Here is a 21,667-nt window from a genome sequence, read left to right on the forward strand (position 1 = left end):
CCGAGGGCGACCACTTCTTGACCTGTCATCTACACTAGAGTCTTCATTGTATCGTTTGATGGTACGATAAACGAATCTTTTGGTTATATTCAAATTTTTCAGTATGTTAAAAATTTGAATTGGCGCGTAACCGCAACGATGCAACGCAATAACTGCAACACGGTCTTCTTTAAGCGTCCACTCCATATTTAAAAATGAGTAAAATTCTAAAAGTATACATTTTTATTTTCATGAACAATTCGAAATTCGAATTCAATAAACTTTTTTGTGGCCAGCATTCTAAAAGAAAAGTTTTTACTGTGTGACAATACTTATGACCTGACTAGTTATTCAAAAATATCATTCTATACCAAAACAAAAAAACTGATAAAAACTTCGAGTGACATTTATGTTTATCTCAATGCTATTTTACCTATAATTGATTATTAACAATTACCTTAATAAAATGTTATCAATCAATTATGATGTTACATTAAAATATATTTGACGTTCTAGCTCCATTTACCATATAACGTAGATTATGTGTGTAAAACTTCCCATGGAGCGATTTAATGTAACCTGCCAATTTACAATAACATGTCGGTTAGCCAAATTCCTGACATGTAACTAAATAATAATATAATATATACATATATGCATGATCGAACATGACTGAACTCTTACTCTGAGCAGTCAAATGTCACTTTGCACCTTGAACAATAGATTTTTTTTTATTGTTTATATGGGTGGACGAGCTCACAGCCCACCTGGTGTTAAGTGGTTACTGGAGCCCATAGACATCCACAACGTAAATGCGCCACCCACCTTGAGTTACAAGTTCTAAGGTCTCAAGTATAGTTACAACGGCTGCCCCACCCTTCAAACCGAAACGCATTACTGCTTCACGGCAGAAATATGCAGAGTGGTGGTACCCATCCGCGCGGACTCACAAGAGGTCCTACCACCAGTAATAAAAAAATTAAATTAAATCACTATCTCTGTACTTCAAAGAACATTGCGAAGATTCTCGGCATAGTAAATCTTGGCAAGGTTAAAATATGATAGGTACAAAGTGCGAATAGATATTTCATTTTAAAATAAACGGAAGAAAAACTCAAAAAATATTATTTGATGTTATTTATTCGTCATAGAAATAATTTATGAACTTTAAAAAATTGGTAGTGCTAATGCCAATCGTAATGGATCTGCGACCATGCCGGTATTCAAATACGCAGTATGGTCGCATCGCTTGGTCGCATCGCTTGACACGTGTATACCTGTATACACCTTCTCCTCCTTGCGTCGGTTTCCTCATTACCGAGGGTCGTGGTCATGGCCTTGAAACAGATTGTTTTTTATAGTGCACCGCCATCTGTTCCTATCTGCAGCTGAGTGCAGAGCATCGTGCACTGTGGTATCCAGGGCTGCACGAATCTGGTCCGTCCAACGGGTCGGGTTCCTGCCTCTTGGTCGCTTGCCCTCGACCTTTCCAGTGACCATCAATTTCTCTAAGTTGTCACTGTCTTTCCTTGCGATGTGGCCAAAGTATTCAAGAATCCTTCGCATGCAAATGGTGTAGTATACACCACACGTGTATAATACAAGTGTGGTCTTATCATTTAGGCCAAGACGACTTCCATTTTTAGAAATGCAAAATTTTAGGACAGTTTGACTTAAAAGATGTTGTGTTAAGAAACAGGTGCAAGTTAAGGCCCGTCAAAGGTTTATCTACCATTGATAACGACATACTACCATACATTTATTCTACCATTATAAGCCGTTAAAAATATACCAAGTCAGAAAATTCATTTAAAGTACAGAATGTGCAATTCGAGACGGAAGTTTCTCGTTTGAAAAGAAACTTTCTAATTAATGGTCAATCTTCTCAGTTTTATTCTTCGTAGTATCGCTGACTTTGTTTCTAATAAAAAAAGCCCCAGTACTTTTAGTAAGGACTGAATATACGGGCAGGCTGCTTATTTTTATCGAAACTAAAAAAATTGTTAACCATCGCAAATGGTCGGGTTAATAATCTGTGCTTTTAGACTTTTTTTACTGGTGGTAGGACCTCTTGTGAGTCCGCACGGGTAGGTACCACCGCCCCGCCTATTTCTGCCGTGAAGCAGTAATGCGTTTCGGTTTGAAGGGTGGGGCAGCCGTTGTGACTATACTGAGACCTTAGAACTATATCTCAAGGTGTGTGGCGCATTTACGTTGTAGATGTCTATGGGCTCCCGTAACCACTTAACACCAGGTGGGCTGTGAGCTCGTCCACACGTCTAGGCAATAAAATAAAAATAAAAACTTAATATAAACATTGTGAATGCTTATCTTGAGCTTGCTGTGTGAAGCGAAAATTCAAAGTCACCTGTTTTCGTAATACATATAGTAGATGACAAACAATGCCTCCGCTATTAAGATAGATACATTTAATTTAAATTTTAAAACTTTTGTAAAGTTATGGAATAAAGGATAGAATGGGAACGTAGAAAAAAATAAGTGAAGAAAATTCTAGGATTCATCAACAGGTAATTCATACAGATCGGGATTCTTTTAATAACTAATCTTAAAAATGTTATCAAGTTCAGTTTCTTAGAGTTCAGAAAAAAGACACGTGTTTGATTTACGATCAGACACTTGTGGCTCTTGTACGATCTTAACAGAAAAAAATTGTTAAAGCTTTGTTTTTCCTTAATTCGTACCTGTCTGTACTAATTGCATTACATTACTTAGGAAAGTTGTAATTGCGTAGCGGTACCGACATTAAAGGAACGAATTAAAAGCAATGGAACAATATAATAGGATTTTGTGAGCCTTCAGGTTTACTGGTGGTCAGGCGTTTCTGAGCTGCTTTCAAACGTCCTGTCAATTTCGGACTGAAGTAGATATTACGTTGCGGTTTTTACCGTAAACAAGTAAAACTTTGGCTTTATGACTTGGCTTATGTGATAGCGTTTTTCATGTATATAGTTGTACGGTATTTTGGGCTACGGTTGACGATTATCACGTATCAAGTAGAGCGTGCGTTCGTTTGCCCATTTTATATAATTAATGAATGGCCAACAAGAATAAGAGGACTTCAAAACTTTAACGGCCAATATAATTATTTCTGTTCCTCTTCATTCCAAAAAAAAGTGGCTATGATATAAAACTTCCTTGATTAAATTTCGTTTTCTCTACATGTTACAGCTGAATTCCTCTAAAAGTCTAATTATCTTAAAATAATTTCCTAGTTTTAAAACGTTCCAAAGCTTACTAGGTCTTAAAATGTTATTGAGAGGGTCCGTTCCCGGTAATTCTGAATAAGCTTTCGTGAATAAAAGCTGAATTGTTTTGAATGGGGTCGTTGAGTTTTTTAATAGAGTTTTACGGAAATTTTCGGTAAAAAGAGTGCATTTGAAACTTTGAACAGACCTTTGAAATTCTGAACGACCACGAAATTGAAGTATTGAGGGTTCATAGAAAGCAATTTACTCTACCTAATCACTCCCTCTTCCTTTAACATCTTTGAAATATGAACTGCTACAGAATTATACAAAAAAAAAAATTCAGTGCTTAACAATATTAATTTAGACACAAACTCTTGACAGATAAAGGACTATGTTTGGTTTTATCAGTGACCAAATCTTGTTGACTTCTGAAAACTGAATATCAGAAATAAAAAAAAGACTCACCTGTCACTTATACTGGCTGGTAGTATACTGTCTATGAATATAGCATTACAGCCACCAACCCTCTGATAAGTATCAGACCCTGAACTGTACACGTCATCAGGTATCCTTTGGTTACTCAAAAACAATCCTAAGTCTTCATTGCAAGGCCTTTCTATCTCGATCAGGAGGGGACCGGTTGCCAATTTCACCGACTCCATGATAGAAACGTCATATTCTATCGTGAGACTGGTTACTTGAGGACAATTCTGGAGTATTTGGTGGACTTCTGATAGTGTTTTGTTGGTTAGGGAAATCTGTGAAAATAAATAATTCTTTATTTGGGTACAATCAACAGACTGTTAAGAAGAGTTTATTCAGAAATCCTAAATATTTTTTTTATTGACAAAGCCTTACTTTTTTGATAAATTTAAATTAAAATATTTAAATGTGCGTTACGGAAAATAATGAAGGTAGTAAATAATCTTAACCATTTACAAAATATAATAATAAAATTATAATAAAGTGAGACATCAGCACTTTTTTTAAATTGCACTAGATAGGTGGACGAGCTCACGGCCCATTCGGTGTCAAGTGCTTATCGAGTCTATGGACAAGTAAATCCCACAACACATGTTCAGATATGAGGTTGAAATCTCTATTGTAACAGCTATCCTATACTTTGAATTGAAAGTTTAGAAAAATAGACAGGACGCATGGTACGTACCCATGTGGACCTACAATTAATCCTAACACCCGTAAACAACACTCATATCAAAACATGGTGGTAGGACCTCTTGAGAGTTCGCACGGGTAGGTACCACCACCCCGCCTATATCCACCGCGACGCAGTAATGCGTTTCGGTTTGAAGGGTGGGGCAGCCGTTGTAACTATACTGAGACCTTAGAACTTTTATCTCAAGGTGAGTGACGCATTTATGTTGTAGATGTCTATGGGTTCCAGTAACCACTTAACACCAGGTGGGCGGTGAGCACGTCCACCCATATGAGCAATTAAAAAAAACATTAATCGATACTTACATGATCAACTTTCAACAATCGATCACCAGGCTTTATTCTTGAAGTATTGTAGGCTGCTCCGCCAGGCCTCACATGAGTGACCACCAGTGGCTGAGCATCAAGGGACCTGCTGTTCAGGACTAGATCCGCACTTGGAGCTGAGTTCTCCGGTAGGCCACCACGTATAGTCACTCCTAACGATCCATTAATCTTCTCCACCGGGACCTCTGCTAGCTTGGTTGTGATGTAGAGCGAGTTTTGCGATGCTGAAAAATAGTAACATATTAATGCTCGAAACTTCTTAAAGTTTTTTGGAATGAAGTTTCACATGGAACGATGAGGCGGGGTACTCTAACCGGGAAAAAACGTCCGTAACGTAAGATTTTTATTATTTATGTATAGTCTTAGTATGATGGCTATACAGTGTCTAATGTATAGTCTACGTGATGACGGTTATTATTATTATTCATATAAATAGCTGTTTCTTTTTATATCATTATAACATAATTTTTGTAAATCATTGTGAATAAAATAAAGTTGATATCTTTGTAAAGTAGTTTTTTTTATCAATAAAAAAATCATTATAAAAAATATATACCCGAATAATTATGTTCTTTATACCTTGAATAGAACTTAACATTAATATTGTTATAATAAAGAACTTCGTTCCTATCCGGTGTCCCACGACATCAAACAATTTTTTTTTAGTTGTAAGCCTAGTAGCATACGGTCCACCTGATGGTTACCGTCACTCAACGTCAGTAATGCCAAAGGCACAAGCAAGTCGCTGCCTACCGCTAAGCAATCTCACAAACCTCGTTTGAAGAAGTACATGTCTTAGCGGTCGGGAAAGACTGTGGAAAGAAACCAATTCCAGAGCCATATAGTGCATGGTAGCAAAGATCTTTAGATGTACACTGTCAATGAAGGCACCGGTTCCAGATAGTATGACTCAAGTTGGCTCTAGTGGCGGGAGATTTAATGGTACAAAAAAAGATGGAGGGATTAACTCGATTAATTCAGAGCGCTTTCCATGGCATTCTGAATTATGAGTTTCTGTTTTTGTAGATCTGGTTAAATCATTCAATTAAGGACTTTATCAAATCCTCAGCGCAACAGACATAAATTACTGTAATTCTCGTTAATTTTTTTGATATGGTCCTATCATTTTTACATAAAATCAGTTATACCGTGTATGGTTTACTTCATGATAAATTATGGATTTTAGATGAGATAGAACTAAATAACTGTTTATCTAAATAATTGTCTCGATAAAACATGTTTAAACCACACGTCTTACTTGAAGATAATTTACTTTACAGATCTTTTCTAAGCTAATTTAGTGTTGTTGTTATACAATACCGTTTTGCTGCCGAAAGTTAAAATTATTCCCACGAGATGAGCTGAGCGAGTCAATATCGTTCTTAGTATAATGTAATTGTTTTAGCAAGCGCCGAACTTTTGGTTGGATGTTTATTAAAAAGCTAAACATTAATGCTCCTTAGTGTTTAAAAATTTTCTTTCACGAGAATGCGTTCCTCAATCTGGAAGCGACGCGTGTTGAAAATTTAAAGGTAGCTCTCTCTTTTCAATTTAAAACATTTGGTGGTTGGTTTCCACTCGTGTTGTTGACAGCATAGCGTGATCTCTCATGTGTGGTCACTATTGTGCATTCAGCTGTATACCGGAATTCGTTCAACGTTTGTTGGCATCGAAAAAACTATTTTCAGTTTAATCCGAATTTTATGTTCAGACTTGGTTATTTGTGCAAAAATTTTAAAAACGATGAATGGTGTGAATTAATATAGGCCATTTTTAGTACGTTAATGCTGCTGCAGTTGGGTTCTGGTTTTTTTTAATCGACATTGAAGTTTTTTTTTAAAACTATTATTGAAGAACTAGCTGACCCGGCAGACTTCGTAGTGCCTCAATCGATAAATAGAAGACTTAAAACAAACAAAAGGAATCCGTCCGACGGGGGGGACATCAAAGGAAAAACAAAATTGTTATTTTTATTTAATTCCGAGCACATTCATATCCTTTACCTTTTAAACCTTCTCTGGACTTCCGCAAATAATTCAAGACCAAAATTAGCCAAATCGGTCCAACCATTCTCGAGTTTTAGCGAGACTAACGAACAGCAATTCATTTATATATATGTCGTGGATAACGACTTTTAGTAATATTAAGACGGTGGTTTTGATTATTATTTTAAATGATGAAATGTTGTTTTGATAAATATCACAAAATGAAGGGTAGACTCCGTAACGCCACAGTATAAAATGGCGGTACGTGGACAGAGTCGTGGCATTCCGTGTCAGACAGTCATTCCGTCCGTCTCAGTCAGTGAGTCTCTGGTATTCAGTCAGTCAGTCAGTCAGTCAGTCAGTCAGTCGGTCTGTCGGTATGTGCAACGAAACTGTCGGTTTATCCTGTCATTGTGAAAGTTGTGTGTGTTGAGTTTCAATAATTATTATTCAAAAGGTTTTATTGACTTTTTATAAACTGTGTTCAACCAAATACGAGTGATGACGGAACCTACCGCTCAGCCATCCCTGGCGCTGAGACAACATATATATAGATAGATAGATAGATAATTAGTATTTCTCACCATAATTAGGCATGTAATATTCCACTTCAAGTGAAGCTCGTTCTTCCACATTGTCCAGTAGCCGAAGAACTTCGTCATTAGTGAGTCGCGCCGTGGAGATACCGTTCACGCTGCAAATCCTGTCACCAGGGGCTAGCCGGTCGGACTCGTGGGCGACCGAGTCCTTCGTGAAGCCCACAATAGATGGAGCGATCCCGGGTTCTGATCGACCTGAAATAGAACAAATAATGATAATAATTAAAAAATTAAGCTTTTCAATTTATTTATTTTAATTTTTATTTTCATTTTAGGCAGATGAGCATATGGCCCACCGTGGTCTTCGTTGCTTCTAAACGACATAAATACAGGGGGTACAGGCAAACTGCTACCTACCCCTAAATATTGATATAAATGGGTTAAAGTGCTTGGGAGCTATTCATTTAAGCCATGAAAATTACCATTACAACCTTAATGTCGCAAGCCTCTTTAAGACATGAGATTAAAGTTTCATTTTAATTTACTGATATCACAAGCCTCAATTCTCGTTAAAAAAGCTAATAAAATATAAAAAAAACCCAATATACACAAAAGATTCATTAATAAAGATACTGAAAATAATAGACTTTTAGGTCATGGTCACATTCTCAAACCGCAAATCAGGAAATCTATAGCCTTGAAATTCGATTTGGAGATGGATTTCCGCAATGAAACATAAACCTTACGTCATCATCAATTACGTTGGAGACCAAACACGAACCGATCCTCTGAATGTTGAAGTGTTCTATATACCTAGTAATTCTATAAACGTGCTTGGGGATAAATTACTACTCGTGTATAGACAGTGTAAATAAACATGAATGTTTTACAATAGCTTTAATAAAAAATTGGACTTGAAGTTCGTAATGGTACTGGGAAACATCCAGTAGGATCCAGTAGAAATAGTGGTAAGAATGGCAGTAATATACCCTGTAGGCTAATAACAAGAATAAAGAGAATTTATATTAGGGAGAATTATTCAAATTAAAATTCAAAATCATTTATTTCAACTTAGATGTCAGTATGACACACTTGTTGAATGTCAAAATAAAAATAACAATATTAACTCTACCACCGGTTCCAAAAACAGTCACAGTCCTGAGAAGAACCGCGAAACAAACTCAGCGGGCTTTTTTTTGTTTTTTGTTTTTTCTCAAAATATTTCCTTTTTTTTTTAAATAAATAAAAATATTTACAATAAAGGAAAAAACAAGTCAAAAAATACAATTAAAAAAAATATAATAATAATGAAAAATGAAAAGGCCAGGAGCGAACGCCTCATTCCCACGTAGTGCCATCTAGTAAATAATCCTTAGCTTTATAATATGCCTTGTTGCGGTAGGATTACTTAATTAGGAGGTAGAGTTGCATACTCAACTCAACTCAACTGTTCTGATTAATAACAGGAGAATTATCCTCATTAAAATTAACTAATCAAACGTTGCACGACTGGTCACCTAATTGATTTGATTAAATTTGATCGCTTCGTTAGTGTAGCAGCTAATGAACCAAGAGGTCTTTGTTCGGTTCTCGGCAAGACAACAATTCTTTTATTGAAGATGTTTCAGAATTGAAGTATAAATTCATTCAAAATTCACTGTTATCAAAATTTTCATGACATTTTTCGTCTACGCACGATTCATATTTATGAATCACCCATTTCAGGAAAATTTAACTATATACAGTAAAATAAAATTTCCGTAACCGCAAACGTGTAAAGAGCACTTTTTCCTAGACTACCTTTTAAAGTGCCAAGTCCATAACTCACAGGGCGACACAGTCGTTTGACTTTGAAGTGTCAGTATATGGGCCGACCGGCGCTAACAATGTCATAAAACGTGGAGTAGTCCAGGCCTTCATAAAAGTACGGCAATGGCTCGTAAATATGAAATGATACTTCCTTTGAGCGGTCATTTCGTCTATTATAAAATGTTGAGTGTAAACGGTTAGAAATATAAGTGCCATTTTTGTATGAATATTTTGTTTGGTTCATTTTATTGCATGATATTCCAAAATCATCAAGGAACCCAAAAGTTTCTTCTTCTTCTTGCTCTTATCCCTCATTACATGAGGATGACCGGTGGTCGGAGGCCGTTTATACTTCAGAGTCGTGACCATGGAAAGAGCTACTGCTATAAACGGTGCATCTTAGTTAATTCGTGGCAAAAAGCGTATAGTTATGACTTATTTGTTTTTATCGTGCTAATGAATTCGTAGGAGGGCCATATAGCGCGAACATCGGACGACCGATGGAGCAGAAAGATCCTCGTTTGGAGATCACGTACTGACAAGCACAGTATGGGATTGCCACCTACCAATGGACTGACGATCTAGTGAAAATCGCTGGGTCACGTTGGATGCAGGTGGCAACGGACCGACCACACTTGATATCAATTGGAAAAGCTTATGTTCAGCAGTGGACAGTGGACAGGCTGAGATGACGAATGAATCCGTGATCTTCGCCAATTAGTCTAACCACCGTCTTAAATTATACACTGTTAATCCGAAAAAATGTTTAATCCACGTAATTTCAGTCTGAAGTGAAGCTGACGCTAGTTACTGGATCCTTGTGAGTCAGCCACTTTCGGATTATATTATTCCAGTTCATGAATCAAACACATCTTATAATATATGCATTGATAGCTTGCGTATCGGAAGCACGCGTATTAAATTGTTTGTAGTAATGTTTGTATTAAAGTTATTGCGTACGTGTATGTTGTTTCTCAGGTGAACTTAACGTAAAATATTTTCTGGTTTCCGTTCGAAGGTTCCACCACTAGGAATAACGCGTTTCGCGGTAAAGGATTGTTGCTGTCCAACTTTGAAGAGTGGGCCAGTCATTATGCAACAATTAACAACAAAAAGTATAATCTCGTGTCTTGACCATAAAAAATAAACTGTAATTCGGTTTCATCTTTTGCCTTTCTCTTTTGATAGACTTCGGTACCTACTTAATATTTATAGTATTTATAATAGTCTGGCCTACTCATCTTAAGTAGTAAAAAACTGGACGTTTTTTTATAGCAGTTTCTGACACCAAATTTAGTATCTGAATTCTATAGTTTCACATTAAAGTAATAAATAAAAAAGCTTCTCAAGATTAAGAGTGTGTGAAGCACTCACGTCATATAATATACATAGCAGTCTCCGAAATTAGAAACATTGGAACTTCCAAGGACTCATGACGAGGGTACGAGGCGTGTCTCTATTCCAAGATTTATAAAATATTTACGTCCGCTTGTCCTTTGGTAACTGCGCTTTGTATTAGTTGAGTTTAATTCCATCGAGGTTTGAAAAGGGTCTCGTTGAATAAAACGATGATTTATTTGCCATCGATTTTTGAAAAGGGAACGCTTAATAAATCCTTAGATTTTTTTTATATAGAATTATATCTATATATTAATACGTGAAGCAAAAACTTTGTATCCCTTTTTACGAAAATTGCGCGGAGGAGTATGACATTTTACACACTTATAGAGAATATAGAGAAGAAGTGCACAATGCTAATATTTTTTTTAAAATAATGCATAAAAGATACATGAAATCAATAAAGAAAACGTTACACACACTACATACCATGTATTTGACGCACACACGCATGCATACTATTTATTGTCAAACTTTTGTTCTTGACGTCTGTTGTCAAATTGAGAATAGATTAAATATTGTTTGTCTTTATTCATATTTTTCTAGCCTTGGCGAAATTTTTTATTATAGAAGTATAAAATACAATCATAATAGTTTACAAACTTACAATCCCAATTAATTATAGTCGAATTTCGACTACTGCGGGACCTCTAGTTCTTAATAATATGCAGGGCAATGTGCAAAACAGTTTTAAGGTTCTTCTTTCAATGTAAGGTTTTTTTCTTAGATAGTTTTTCAATTGTTGTCTTCGCATATTTTATGTTTAAATTTCGATCTACGTCAATCGTTTGTAAGTAGTTTTTAGGTAGAAATATCTTGTCTCGATAAAGTTTTTATTAGCTATCAAAGGCATGAAATCGGTATTGATAAGGCAGCGACAGCGGCAATACGAGGGGAACAGTCAAACCGCTTTGACTACTACGTGAAAATGCTGTATGATAAATGCTGATAGAAGGAAATATGCCTTATTGTAATACCAAGAAGGGAGTTTATTCCAAAGCTTGATATTATTATAAAAGTTATTACGAATCGGGCTGTCCTTGTCATTGCGTTTCGCTCAATGATCGCAGTTGCAAAGTCACCTTAAACATATTTTGATATATAGTATATGTTTTATTTACAAGCAAGATGCAAATCATTTTATTAAAAATAATACATATTGAATAGTAATCAAATTATTAAAACTGACGATATTTTAATCCGCTATTATTGATATAAAGAAATGTTACTTAAAGACGCAGTCAAATATGTCGGAATTTAAAAAAAAATTAACATAGCATAAGTTACCAAAGAATACAGAGATAACAATAACAAAACAAACAAAAGTGCGAGCCAAGAAATTTAAATTATTAAAGATATTTGGCACCGGAACGAAAACTGGGAAATTGTTCACGATAATTACACGCGTTTGGGAGACAACATTTCGTATTCTACTGAGAATAAAATAATATTTGCATTTATAATTTTAACTTAGTATGGAATTAGCTTTTATTATTTAGAATCTGACCGCGACGGAGGAAGACATTATTAACAGTTACTGTTGGATTTGAAATAAATTATCGAGCGGTACAAGACGTTATGGAATAAAAACGATTTTCGAATTAATTAATGTAGAATGTGATTTTCCGGGAAATTATCCGATTAAGGCAATGGACCGGTCGCACTGGACATTTTTTAATGTATGAACTATATTCCGGTGGCAGGCGGTGCTACGTTAACAATGAGATGATGGGATCATCTACCTACCGATGCTTATCAATAGGAGAGACCTCCGTTCAGCAGTGGACAGAGAACAGGCTGAGATGATGATGATGAAGCCTACATTGTGACAGTGGCGTGACGATCTAAACTCGCGCCCGGGGCATAATACCTTATTAGCGCATCACTCCTTCCTTTTTTCCTTTTTATTTACGAAATACCATTTATTATATTACACTGGCACTAAATTTAAAATATATTTTTCAGAAACTCAGTAAGTTCACACGGGTATATGTGTTTTACATCCTAACTTATTTTATTTACAATATATCAATGTATACAAAAGTTAAGTAAAGGCTATCTGCAAACAAAAAAACTAGGGTATGATAAGCACCTACAACTGTCAACACCGTTGTAGTAGAAGCTACAGTATGTTCTCTCCTGTACCTCTGACGATAATGTGTATGCAATATTTCATTGCGATCGGCTGAGTAGTTAAGATTTGATTGCGTAACAAACAAATAATCTCACGTTCACGTCAAATTCACCCGGTGTTAAGTGGTTACTGATTACCATAGACATCATAAAGTGAATGCCACTATGTACCTGTATGACATGAGGTTTAAGTCTCAATTTAATAATATAAGGGCTGCTCTAACTTTCAAATCAGAATGCATTACTGCTATGAGACAGAAATAAGCAGGGTGGCAGTAGTTTTCTGTGAATGCACGTCGCCGTAAACAAGTCATTTCAGATCCTCCCGATCCACTTTTAGGTACCTCAAGCACCGGTCACTGTTCTCGTCGATCTCGTCGCTTGCGACGAAGGGTTCGGCGAATTACTAACCCATAGACACAGCCCACTGAGTTTCTCGCCGGATCTTCTCAGTGGGTCGCGTTTCCGATCCGGTGGTAGATTCTGCGAAACACTGTCTAGCTAGGGCCAGTGTTAGCAACACCTCCTGGTCTGAGCCCCGAGAGCTATCAAAGCTATCAGCATAGGGCTAAAAAATGTGAGTGCATACCAAATGCCCTACCAGCATTTTCAACAGCAGTATTAATATGGACAGCAGATCTAGCTCATAGCTGAAACTTAAAATACAGTATCCGCGGAACTCGTAACGCAAACCAGGATAATGGACACAAAACCCATACAAGTCTTAACAACAATCATCTATTACTCGAATTGTGGGAAAATTTAAAAAATGTGAGTACATACCAAATGACCTACCAGCATTTACAACAGCAGTATTAATATGAACAGCAGATCTAGTTGAAACTTAGAATACAGTATCCGCGGAACTCGTAATGCAAACAAGGATATTGGACACAAAGCCCATACAAGTCTCAACAACAATCATCTATTACTCGAATTGTGGGAAATGAGCTATAAAACGACGCTTCCAATACGGGAACGATGTTTGGACTCATTTCAAACGAGACGACCCGATCGACGCAGGAGCGGAGCCACAAACTGCATGTTAGTGGGTCCGACTGCGCTGATCCCGTATCCGGTCGTTAGGAAGCATTATTATCGACTCGAATAAACGTTGTTGTGATAGCTGTTACGATGCGTTTTCTGCAGTTTCGGTTCATATAGAGTATTGCTTTTATGCGCCATTCTAATTGTGTAGTTCGTATTTATTCGTTTCGCGATGAGCCTACACGAATATGGAATCGATTTTGTCGATACGATATATAAATAATTTGGCAACCGTAGCCTTATGCGTAAGTCGGCCCGTCAATCTTGAGATTTTCCAATTATGAATAGTCTTCAAAACGTTTGTTCACGAACGACTTTATGATGTATAAATAGCATAATTTTAAGAGGCAAAAATAATTTGCAGATTGGCTTTTAAATAAATACTGTAATTTTAAGAAACGAAAATAATATTTTGCAGATTGGCATTTAAATAAATACCATAATTTTAAAAAGCAAAAAGATTTTGCAGATTGGCTTTTAATTAACTTAATCACTGATAGAAAACATTGAGTCCGTCCAGGTAGGTATTATCAGCCAATATGTTTCTGCCGCGAAGTAGCCAACACGAAGCTAAGGATCAGACGTGGTCGATATCTAGTATTTATTAACTGACTAGCAGACCCGGCAGACTTCGTAGTGCCTCAATCGATAAATAAAAGACCTAAACTTTTGTATAAAATAAACTTAAAACAGACAAAAGGAATCCGCCCGACGGGGGACACATCAAAGGAAAAACAAAATTGTTATTTTTATTTAATTCCGAGCATTTTCATATTTATATACCTTTTAAACCATCTCTGGACTTCCACAAGTAATTCAAGACCAAGATTAGTCAAATCGCTCCAGCCGTTCTCGAGTTTTAGCGAGACTAACGAACAGCCATTCGTTTATATAATATATATAGATTGATACGTGATTGAATTAGTTGAAGCTTTTTTTCAACTTTAGGTTTATCTATTGACTTATAATATGATATGATTTAAATAGAACAGTTGTGTATAAAGTTAGAAATAGGATACGGTCGATTGACGAACGAGCTTTGTCAAAGTACCTAAAGGGATCAAAAGGGTAAGGGGATAAGTGCGGTAGGATTACGGTCTTTTTAATAGTATACAAGTATTTTTTTAATAGTATTTGTTAATATTTATTGCCGAAAGCTAACAAATACTTATACTTCATTATTGAGATTAGATCTTCAATTTTAAACCTATACTTTTCGTAGCATACTGATATCGCGTTTAAGAAACAATTCATTATGTACTTAGTTTCGTCTTAAAAAAAAAACAATTTATTATAAAAAAAACATGTGTGCAATTCACACGTGGTAGAAGTGAAACCTTCCAAAATGAAAATACAATTATCCTAAACGTCTTAAGTATATGTAAAATTTTGTCATTAGTAAATAATTGTAAGGTAGCGCCCTCTGTGAATTGATATTTTAATTTCACGTATAATCCTAAATTAAAATTCACTACAAGAGCTCTCATACACACGTTAGTATTAAAAAATCTCACAGATGGCGCTGTATTAAATAGTATGTATATTTCTGTCTCATTCTTTGCTGGCTTCATCCTACACATTTTTGTATTTGTGTCTCTTACCTGTCGTTTTTTCCGTTGCATCCGGTTTGAAATCACAACGATTCTAAAGAAGTTTTCACTTCAAAAAGTGTGCTCTCTGTGTTGTCAAAGGCAACTTTTTATGTATGTAATTATCTCCCGTCTCTTTGAACTCAAAATCGCTATTTTCGTTTTTTTCATCTTCAATTTATTGCGGGCTCATTGCGTGGCATACGACACGAAGGCAATTATCCACATATATCATTGAGTCGGCACACACGTTTCGCATGTAAATGAGACTGCATCAACACAATTTGAATACTCAGTTCAATGCTCGCCGGATTCACGGCAATTACCTGGAGTCGGGCCGATATAGTAGTGACTTAATCAATGTTGTACAACTGCGTTCTCAATTGACTATGAGATATTGCTTTATTGTGATATTGCATGTATTTGAGGTAGACGGAAAGATCGTCATGGTTTATTGTTTTAAGTTGATAGTTAGACAGGTGTGGTAGGACCTCTTGTGAGTCCGCGCGAGTAGGTACCACCACCTTGCCTATTTCTGCCGTGAAGCAGTAATGCGTTTCGGTTCGAAGGGCGGGGCAGCCGTTGTAACTATACTGAGACCTTAGAATTGATATCTCAAGGTGGGTGGCGCATTTACGTTGTAGATGTCTATGGGCTTCAGTAACCACTTAATACCAGGAGGGCTGTGAGATCGTCCAACCATAGGACCTATAAAAAAATTTTTTTTTTTACATAAGTACCTACTTATAAATCGATTTGTGAAAATCGAATTAGTGGAATCGAACAAATATTGCATACATTTAATTGAACGTGGGAATAAGCACAGGAATGCCCTTTCTATCTATAAATTAAATGGTTAGTTCTTTTCTGAGTATACTTTAATTATAACGATCATAAAAAGTGGAATGAAAATCTTTCTACTGTGTTCTAACCCTAAGATAACAATAGCCAAGTTTGGATACGAAATATCCACCTTAAAAATGTACAAAGCTGAGAGGCACAAAGGGTACACTGAACATCGATTGGAGGCTGTGCATCTAAGGAATTTTTATGTGCTTCGGTATTCACAATGTATCGGTATTTCAATAAGAAAGTGCCTAAGTGTGTAGTTTTTAAGCTAAAAAATTATTCTTTACAATACATATTTTGGAGGCTGCGGAGTCAAGGGATTTTTGTTTGGTCAAGTATTTTACGATTTTCTTATAACAATCCTAGTCTTGTACTTTTTTGAAAAAGAATCTAAATATGTAATTACATATTTAAAACCTCTTAACTGTAGCCTGTGTTAATTGTAAAGAAAATCTGTAGATGTATAAAGCAAATAGTTAGTTAAGGTATTATGTACATGACAAAGAAGAGATACTCGTACATAGATGTAATATAATGCCTCTGAGCAAGTTTTTCGGGTTTCAGGCTGAAATGTACCAAGCGCGCTTAGTACATTTTACATAAGAAAGATGAATCAAATTAAGAATGAAAAAAGCAAGCAAAAAGGTTTTTTTGTGGTAGTATTTACTAGATACTGTATCGGCAATGCCAATAGCACAAACAAGAAAATGCGGTCTCCTCAACCCTCATACGAAGAAAACAAATTAAAACTTTCGTAAATATCAAACATATGTGTTTTAAAAGTTATTTATATACGTATTAATATCATAACAAAAGGACATAAATAACGGTGCTAAAATCAACGGAGGAGAAAATGAAGTATCATGATCATGAACTTAAAAAAAATAAACATGAGATTTAATTGTAAAACAGATTAGTGTGTCACAACAAAAAAGGGTGCATTTACTTATGTACGCGCGCAAGAAGTTATACTTTATTGGACATCCCTTTTCTTGACATTGTATAAATTCGGTAATTCTCGGTACGGTTCGGAAAGTTCACCTGCGGCTATATTCAGACTCGCCAAGTTACGTCGGTCGTATTGTAATAGGCGATTTAGTGGGCAACTTCATTCTGTAAATTTTGTGTCACGGTGCACGCGCATCGTAAAATTTCACTCTCATCAATTTTTCATAACGCGCCTGAAGAAGTATAACTTCAAAAAGCAACAATAACAAACTTTTAATCGCAGGAATAATTGAAGAATTCAAATAGCAATGAATGCAAGAATCTCCGCGAACGTCCGAATGCCGTGACCTAGCTATATCTTTAATTCAAAAGAAACGCTCACAGCGGCACTTCTTTATTCCACGGCTAAGTGATCCGCTCCGACAATGTGAATCGAGTTTTAAAAGACTTTTCAGACGTTATTCCTGCTCTAAAGTTCAGTTAAACTTTTGCTGAATCGTTGGAAATTTCCACATCTCTTTTTAGCTATCTGGCTCGGTTACGGTTATGAATTGTTTGTTCCTTATTCAAATTATGTTTTTAGCATATCGACGCTTGAAAGGCAAACGTGACTAAGCGACAATACTCGTAACTGCTTTGTACATAAATGATAGGCAATAACCATATTTGATGCGCAAACAAAAAATATTTCTAGGTCTATTAAAATCATTTTAATCCTACAGCTAGATTCGTTAAAATAGAATTGTTTTCAGGTACTTCAACTTTAAATTAGTCTACTGTAAAGTTCACGCATTGTCGCTTAGTCACGTTTGCCTTTCAAGCGTCGATATATGTACTTGTGAATAGTTTGGAATGTTTTTTTTTTAATTTCAATTAAAGTCTGGCCGTACATATTTCGTTAATAAGAAGAATTGAATCGTGTAACTCGCCTTGAATTTCATATAAAATATTGTTTACGGTCGACGACACTAATAATTGGGGTCTCGGGGGAATTTGAATGTGAGCAAATTTAAATCTGATATCATTATTTCAATATGCACTTTCACGATTTATAAATTTAGAGATTGTTTTCCTTTCGACTTCGTTGATGAAAAATATAGCATACTTCATAACTTATAGAACTACTTTTGATATCATCATCATCATCATCTTAGGCCTTACCGACCAGGGTGGGCCTTAGCCTGGTCCAGTATGTCTCTCCAGACTGCTCTGCTCAAGGCTTTCTCCTTCCAGTTCCTGACACCGATAACTTGAGGTGGTGCTCTATGCGAATTACTTTTTTACGTTTTACTTTTGACAGCTGTCACTAATTTCATTATGAAAAACCAGACAGCGGAAATAAATTATATTGTAGTTTGGTTGTTTGAGCTGAAAACTAAAAATCATAAAAGGCGTAAAATATTGAAAATATGTTAATTAAATTCATAAATAGCTTATTGAGACGTAATTAATTTATTGAGTACGTCTTGATGATAACAGACACCTAAAATTAGTTACCACGAAAACTCTTCCGAATTTCCCGCACGAATTCAAAGAAATTGTGTGACGAATCAAAATTGGAATTATTCTTGGCACGTTCATTTTTCAGTGAAAAACATTGAAAATCGGTACGGCCTCAGACGGTCACCAGTGATGTAATCTTGTCGAGTATCCTGGCTTGTGATTCAAGTCCAAGTACTGAATCATCTCAACAGTGAGGCGAGTTCGTGTGCTATCTTTAATTCAGCAGCTCAGTCAGTAAACCCATTTGAAAAGTACGACGTCAGTGATGAGCTGAGCGAGTTGAATGCAGTTCCGTGTTACAATTTACACTTATCTAAATATCCTACACTTCATTCAAGATTCAGTGATGTTTTCTATCATATAATTAACCTAGAGACTCTTCATCGGCAAACACGGATTGCTTATACATATAGCCAAAGCAAGAGCAATGCTTAGTTGAATCTATCACCAGATCGGAATCGCGACCCGCTGAGTAGATCCAGTGAGAGTCCGCACAATTAACGCCTTATTGTTTGTTTTGTTGGGGTGTGAATATTTTGCTCAAAATTTAACTAGGTTATTTCTACTTGAAAGGTCGGAAGTTTTCCACATCGAGGTGGCGTAGCTTCTGTTTTTTGCGTGGTATGAGGTTTTCGTAATTAAAACTTCTGAAGACCCATTAGTAGATTCATTTTCCTTTCTATTGACAGAGCTGAGAGTCTTTTGGATGACCTCGTGGATTTTTGTGGGCCACCTCTTTTTTTATTCAGTTTTTAATGACGTAAACGACTCTAACCAGAATCCTTGTTATTCAGCAGAGAACAAAAAAAAAACTGTACGGACACAACGCATTAATTTTGTATTGTTATTTTTTATTTACATTATTTGAAATTACCTAAGTTTGCAGTAACCCACCAGTAATATATGGCAATTTATTAGTTATATGCCAAAAAAAATTTCTGAGCCGCCCAAATAATACAGTGGGCAGCTTTACTTTAGATTATCAAAATCACTGTAAAACAAGTGACATTCTTGTGGCGCAGATATTAATAAATATAACATAATAAAATAACTCCTCACACACTATAAATCAAATAAGCATTCTTATCTACAGCAGGAAGTCTGACCGGAGCGAAATTTAAATTTAAAAACGCCGTCGCTTATGACTGTGAACAGCTGAGAAATATATTTCGGTCCTCCCTCTCTCGCACTGTATTTCAATATTTTTCACACGAAACGTATAGTGTTAAGTAGAGCGTGTACCAGAATCACGAATTCACTTTGTTTTGTTTTTAAAACGTTTATAAACGCTTCATGGAAAACAATAATTATGCTTACTCGATGGTAAATTAAAAGGGTCTACTCATGCCTTTGCTTATTGTTGATTGAACGTGTTGTGAGGTGTTGTAAACCCTTAAAGGTTGCTCCTAACCTCTTTCTTCTTCTATGGCAAAACCATAATGTGTTTGGTTCGAAAGACTAAAATAAATAGCCGTTTTTTCGATACAGTTAGTGTTTAATCAACTATCTAAATTCGGCCATAATCACTGACACATCAGATTCACGTAATACATTTTATATTATTAGTGCTTCGAAAACAATTTATGGACGGTGTCCAATTTTTTAAATCGATAACACTAAAGCTCATCGTCATCATCAATAGCGACGCCAAGCCAAAAAACAAATGAAATGAAAATCGGTATACAAGCAGAGCAGGAAATGGTTATGAAATGTTGTGTGCTTTGTAATTATTTTTAGTTCAATGTAACTATTCTCATTTATTAGGGATAAGTGATAGCACAAAGTTGCTAACTAAACAAAATATAAAATCGATTAACAAAGTTCCAAATGATACGTAATTATCTATCTTAGCGTATTTATATGTATTATTATTATGGATACCAAACCTCAAACTAATACCAGAGTTCGCACGTTACCAGAGCCCATAGACAACAAACTCCGAATGCAATTCACCTTGTGGCAAAAAGTCAAATGTTCTAATTTATCATTTCAGTCCCACTTTTTAAATAGGAACATTCGTCTGCTTCGGGATAGAAACAAGTGTGTTTTTAAACTACATCCTATCATCGATAAATCAAATTTGTCTAGATTCCTATCAAGGTGCGTAAATTGTTCTTTATTGGGATTTGTTTGTTCTACGGCATAGATTGCTTGACTTTAACTCAAGCTATCAGTAATGGTTTAAAACCCTTGAAATATGGTTATGCAGAAGATACATGAAGATAGCCTGGGTGAAGAGAAAGTCAAATGAAAAAGGTTTGCTGATGGTAAATAAAAGGGGAAGTTTTTAGATACTATCAAGAAGCGCAAACTAATCTACCTTGGTTATATTGTTGGAATTAATGAAAAAGATCTGTTCTAGTTAGTAATGCAAGGAAAAATCCTACAGCAACGAACACCCGGAAAAAGACGAACAAACATTGTAGCTTAAACTCTGGTCATTGTTCAATATGACCACGACGTGAAGTAGTTTTTTGCAGTTCTATTAAATTCCTATGCCGCCCTTTACGGTGAGCACAGGAAGACATGGATAGTATTCCGATAGCCAGATTTCATGATTTCATTATAATAATATTATGATATTATCAAAATATAACAAGCAAATTCAAACGAACAACTTTTAAATCACAATGAATTAACGCTAACAGCGCGAAGCGAATATCCAAAGTAATAACTAAAAAAGCGTAGACATTGTGAGTCACCTTTGCGTGTCCATTCTGACTCAACCCAGAGTACAATGTAATTGAGCCAAAAGCCACCGCGCTCTCTGGCGAAACGCGAACCGTCTGAGTCAATTAGCATCATTATTGCTTTCCACGTGGCCACGGAAATGTTATAGTCAATGCTATGAAATTTACTTTTTAAAATATCTCTTATTGTACGATTTTCAAGTGTATGCAATCGTTTAGTTTTCGTATTTATCTTATTTATTTGAATTGTTTTTTTTTTTAATTTTTTTAAACATTTCACTGCATGGCGCTGTTTATTAGGAATACGATTTTTTTCTGCAGATTTTATATACTGTGAGATGTACTCAGGACTGGCGTCAAATTGAATTTGAATTGAATTGCCGGTAGTTCTTTTTGACGTTCAACAAGTATGTACTTTCATTTATGTTTTTTTTTTTTTCATTTGATTTAATTGATTGATTTGATTGATTAATTGGTTACTGGAGT

The 21,667-nt window shown here is 35.7% G+C and overlaps 1 protein-coding gene across 8 annotated transcripts in view; it reads right to left on the reverse strand.

Moving 5' to 3' along the window:
- Window positions 1-21,667, reverse strand: part of LOC101738969 (glutamate receptor-interacting protein 2) — a 318,438-nt gene that overhangs the window by 16,913 nt on the left and 279,858 nt on the right. For all 8 annotated transcript variants that reach the window (XM_021347020.3, XM_021347018.3, XM_021347017.3 and 5 more), the window contains 3 exons: window positions 7,261-7,470; window positions 4,671-4,915; window positions 3,654-3,946 (listed from right to left, as the gene is read on the reverse strand). In XM_021347020.3, the coding sequence (XP_021202695.1) occupies window positions 3,654-3,946; window positions 4,671-4,915; window positions 7,261-7,470 (748 nt within the window). The remainder of the gene's footprint in view (window positions 1-3,653; window positions 3,947-4,670; window positions 4,916-7,260; window positions 7,471-21,667) is intronic.

The sequence above is a fragment of the Bombyx mori genome, chromosome 22 (assembly GCF_030269925.1).
Source record: "Bombyx mori chromosome 22, ASM3026992v2".
Lineage (NCBI taxonomy): Eukaryota > Metazoa > Arthropoda > Insecta > Lepidoptera > Bombycidae > Bombyx > Bombyx mori.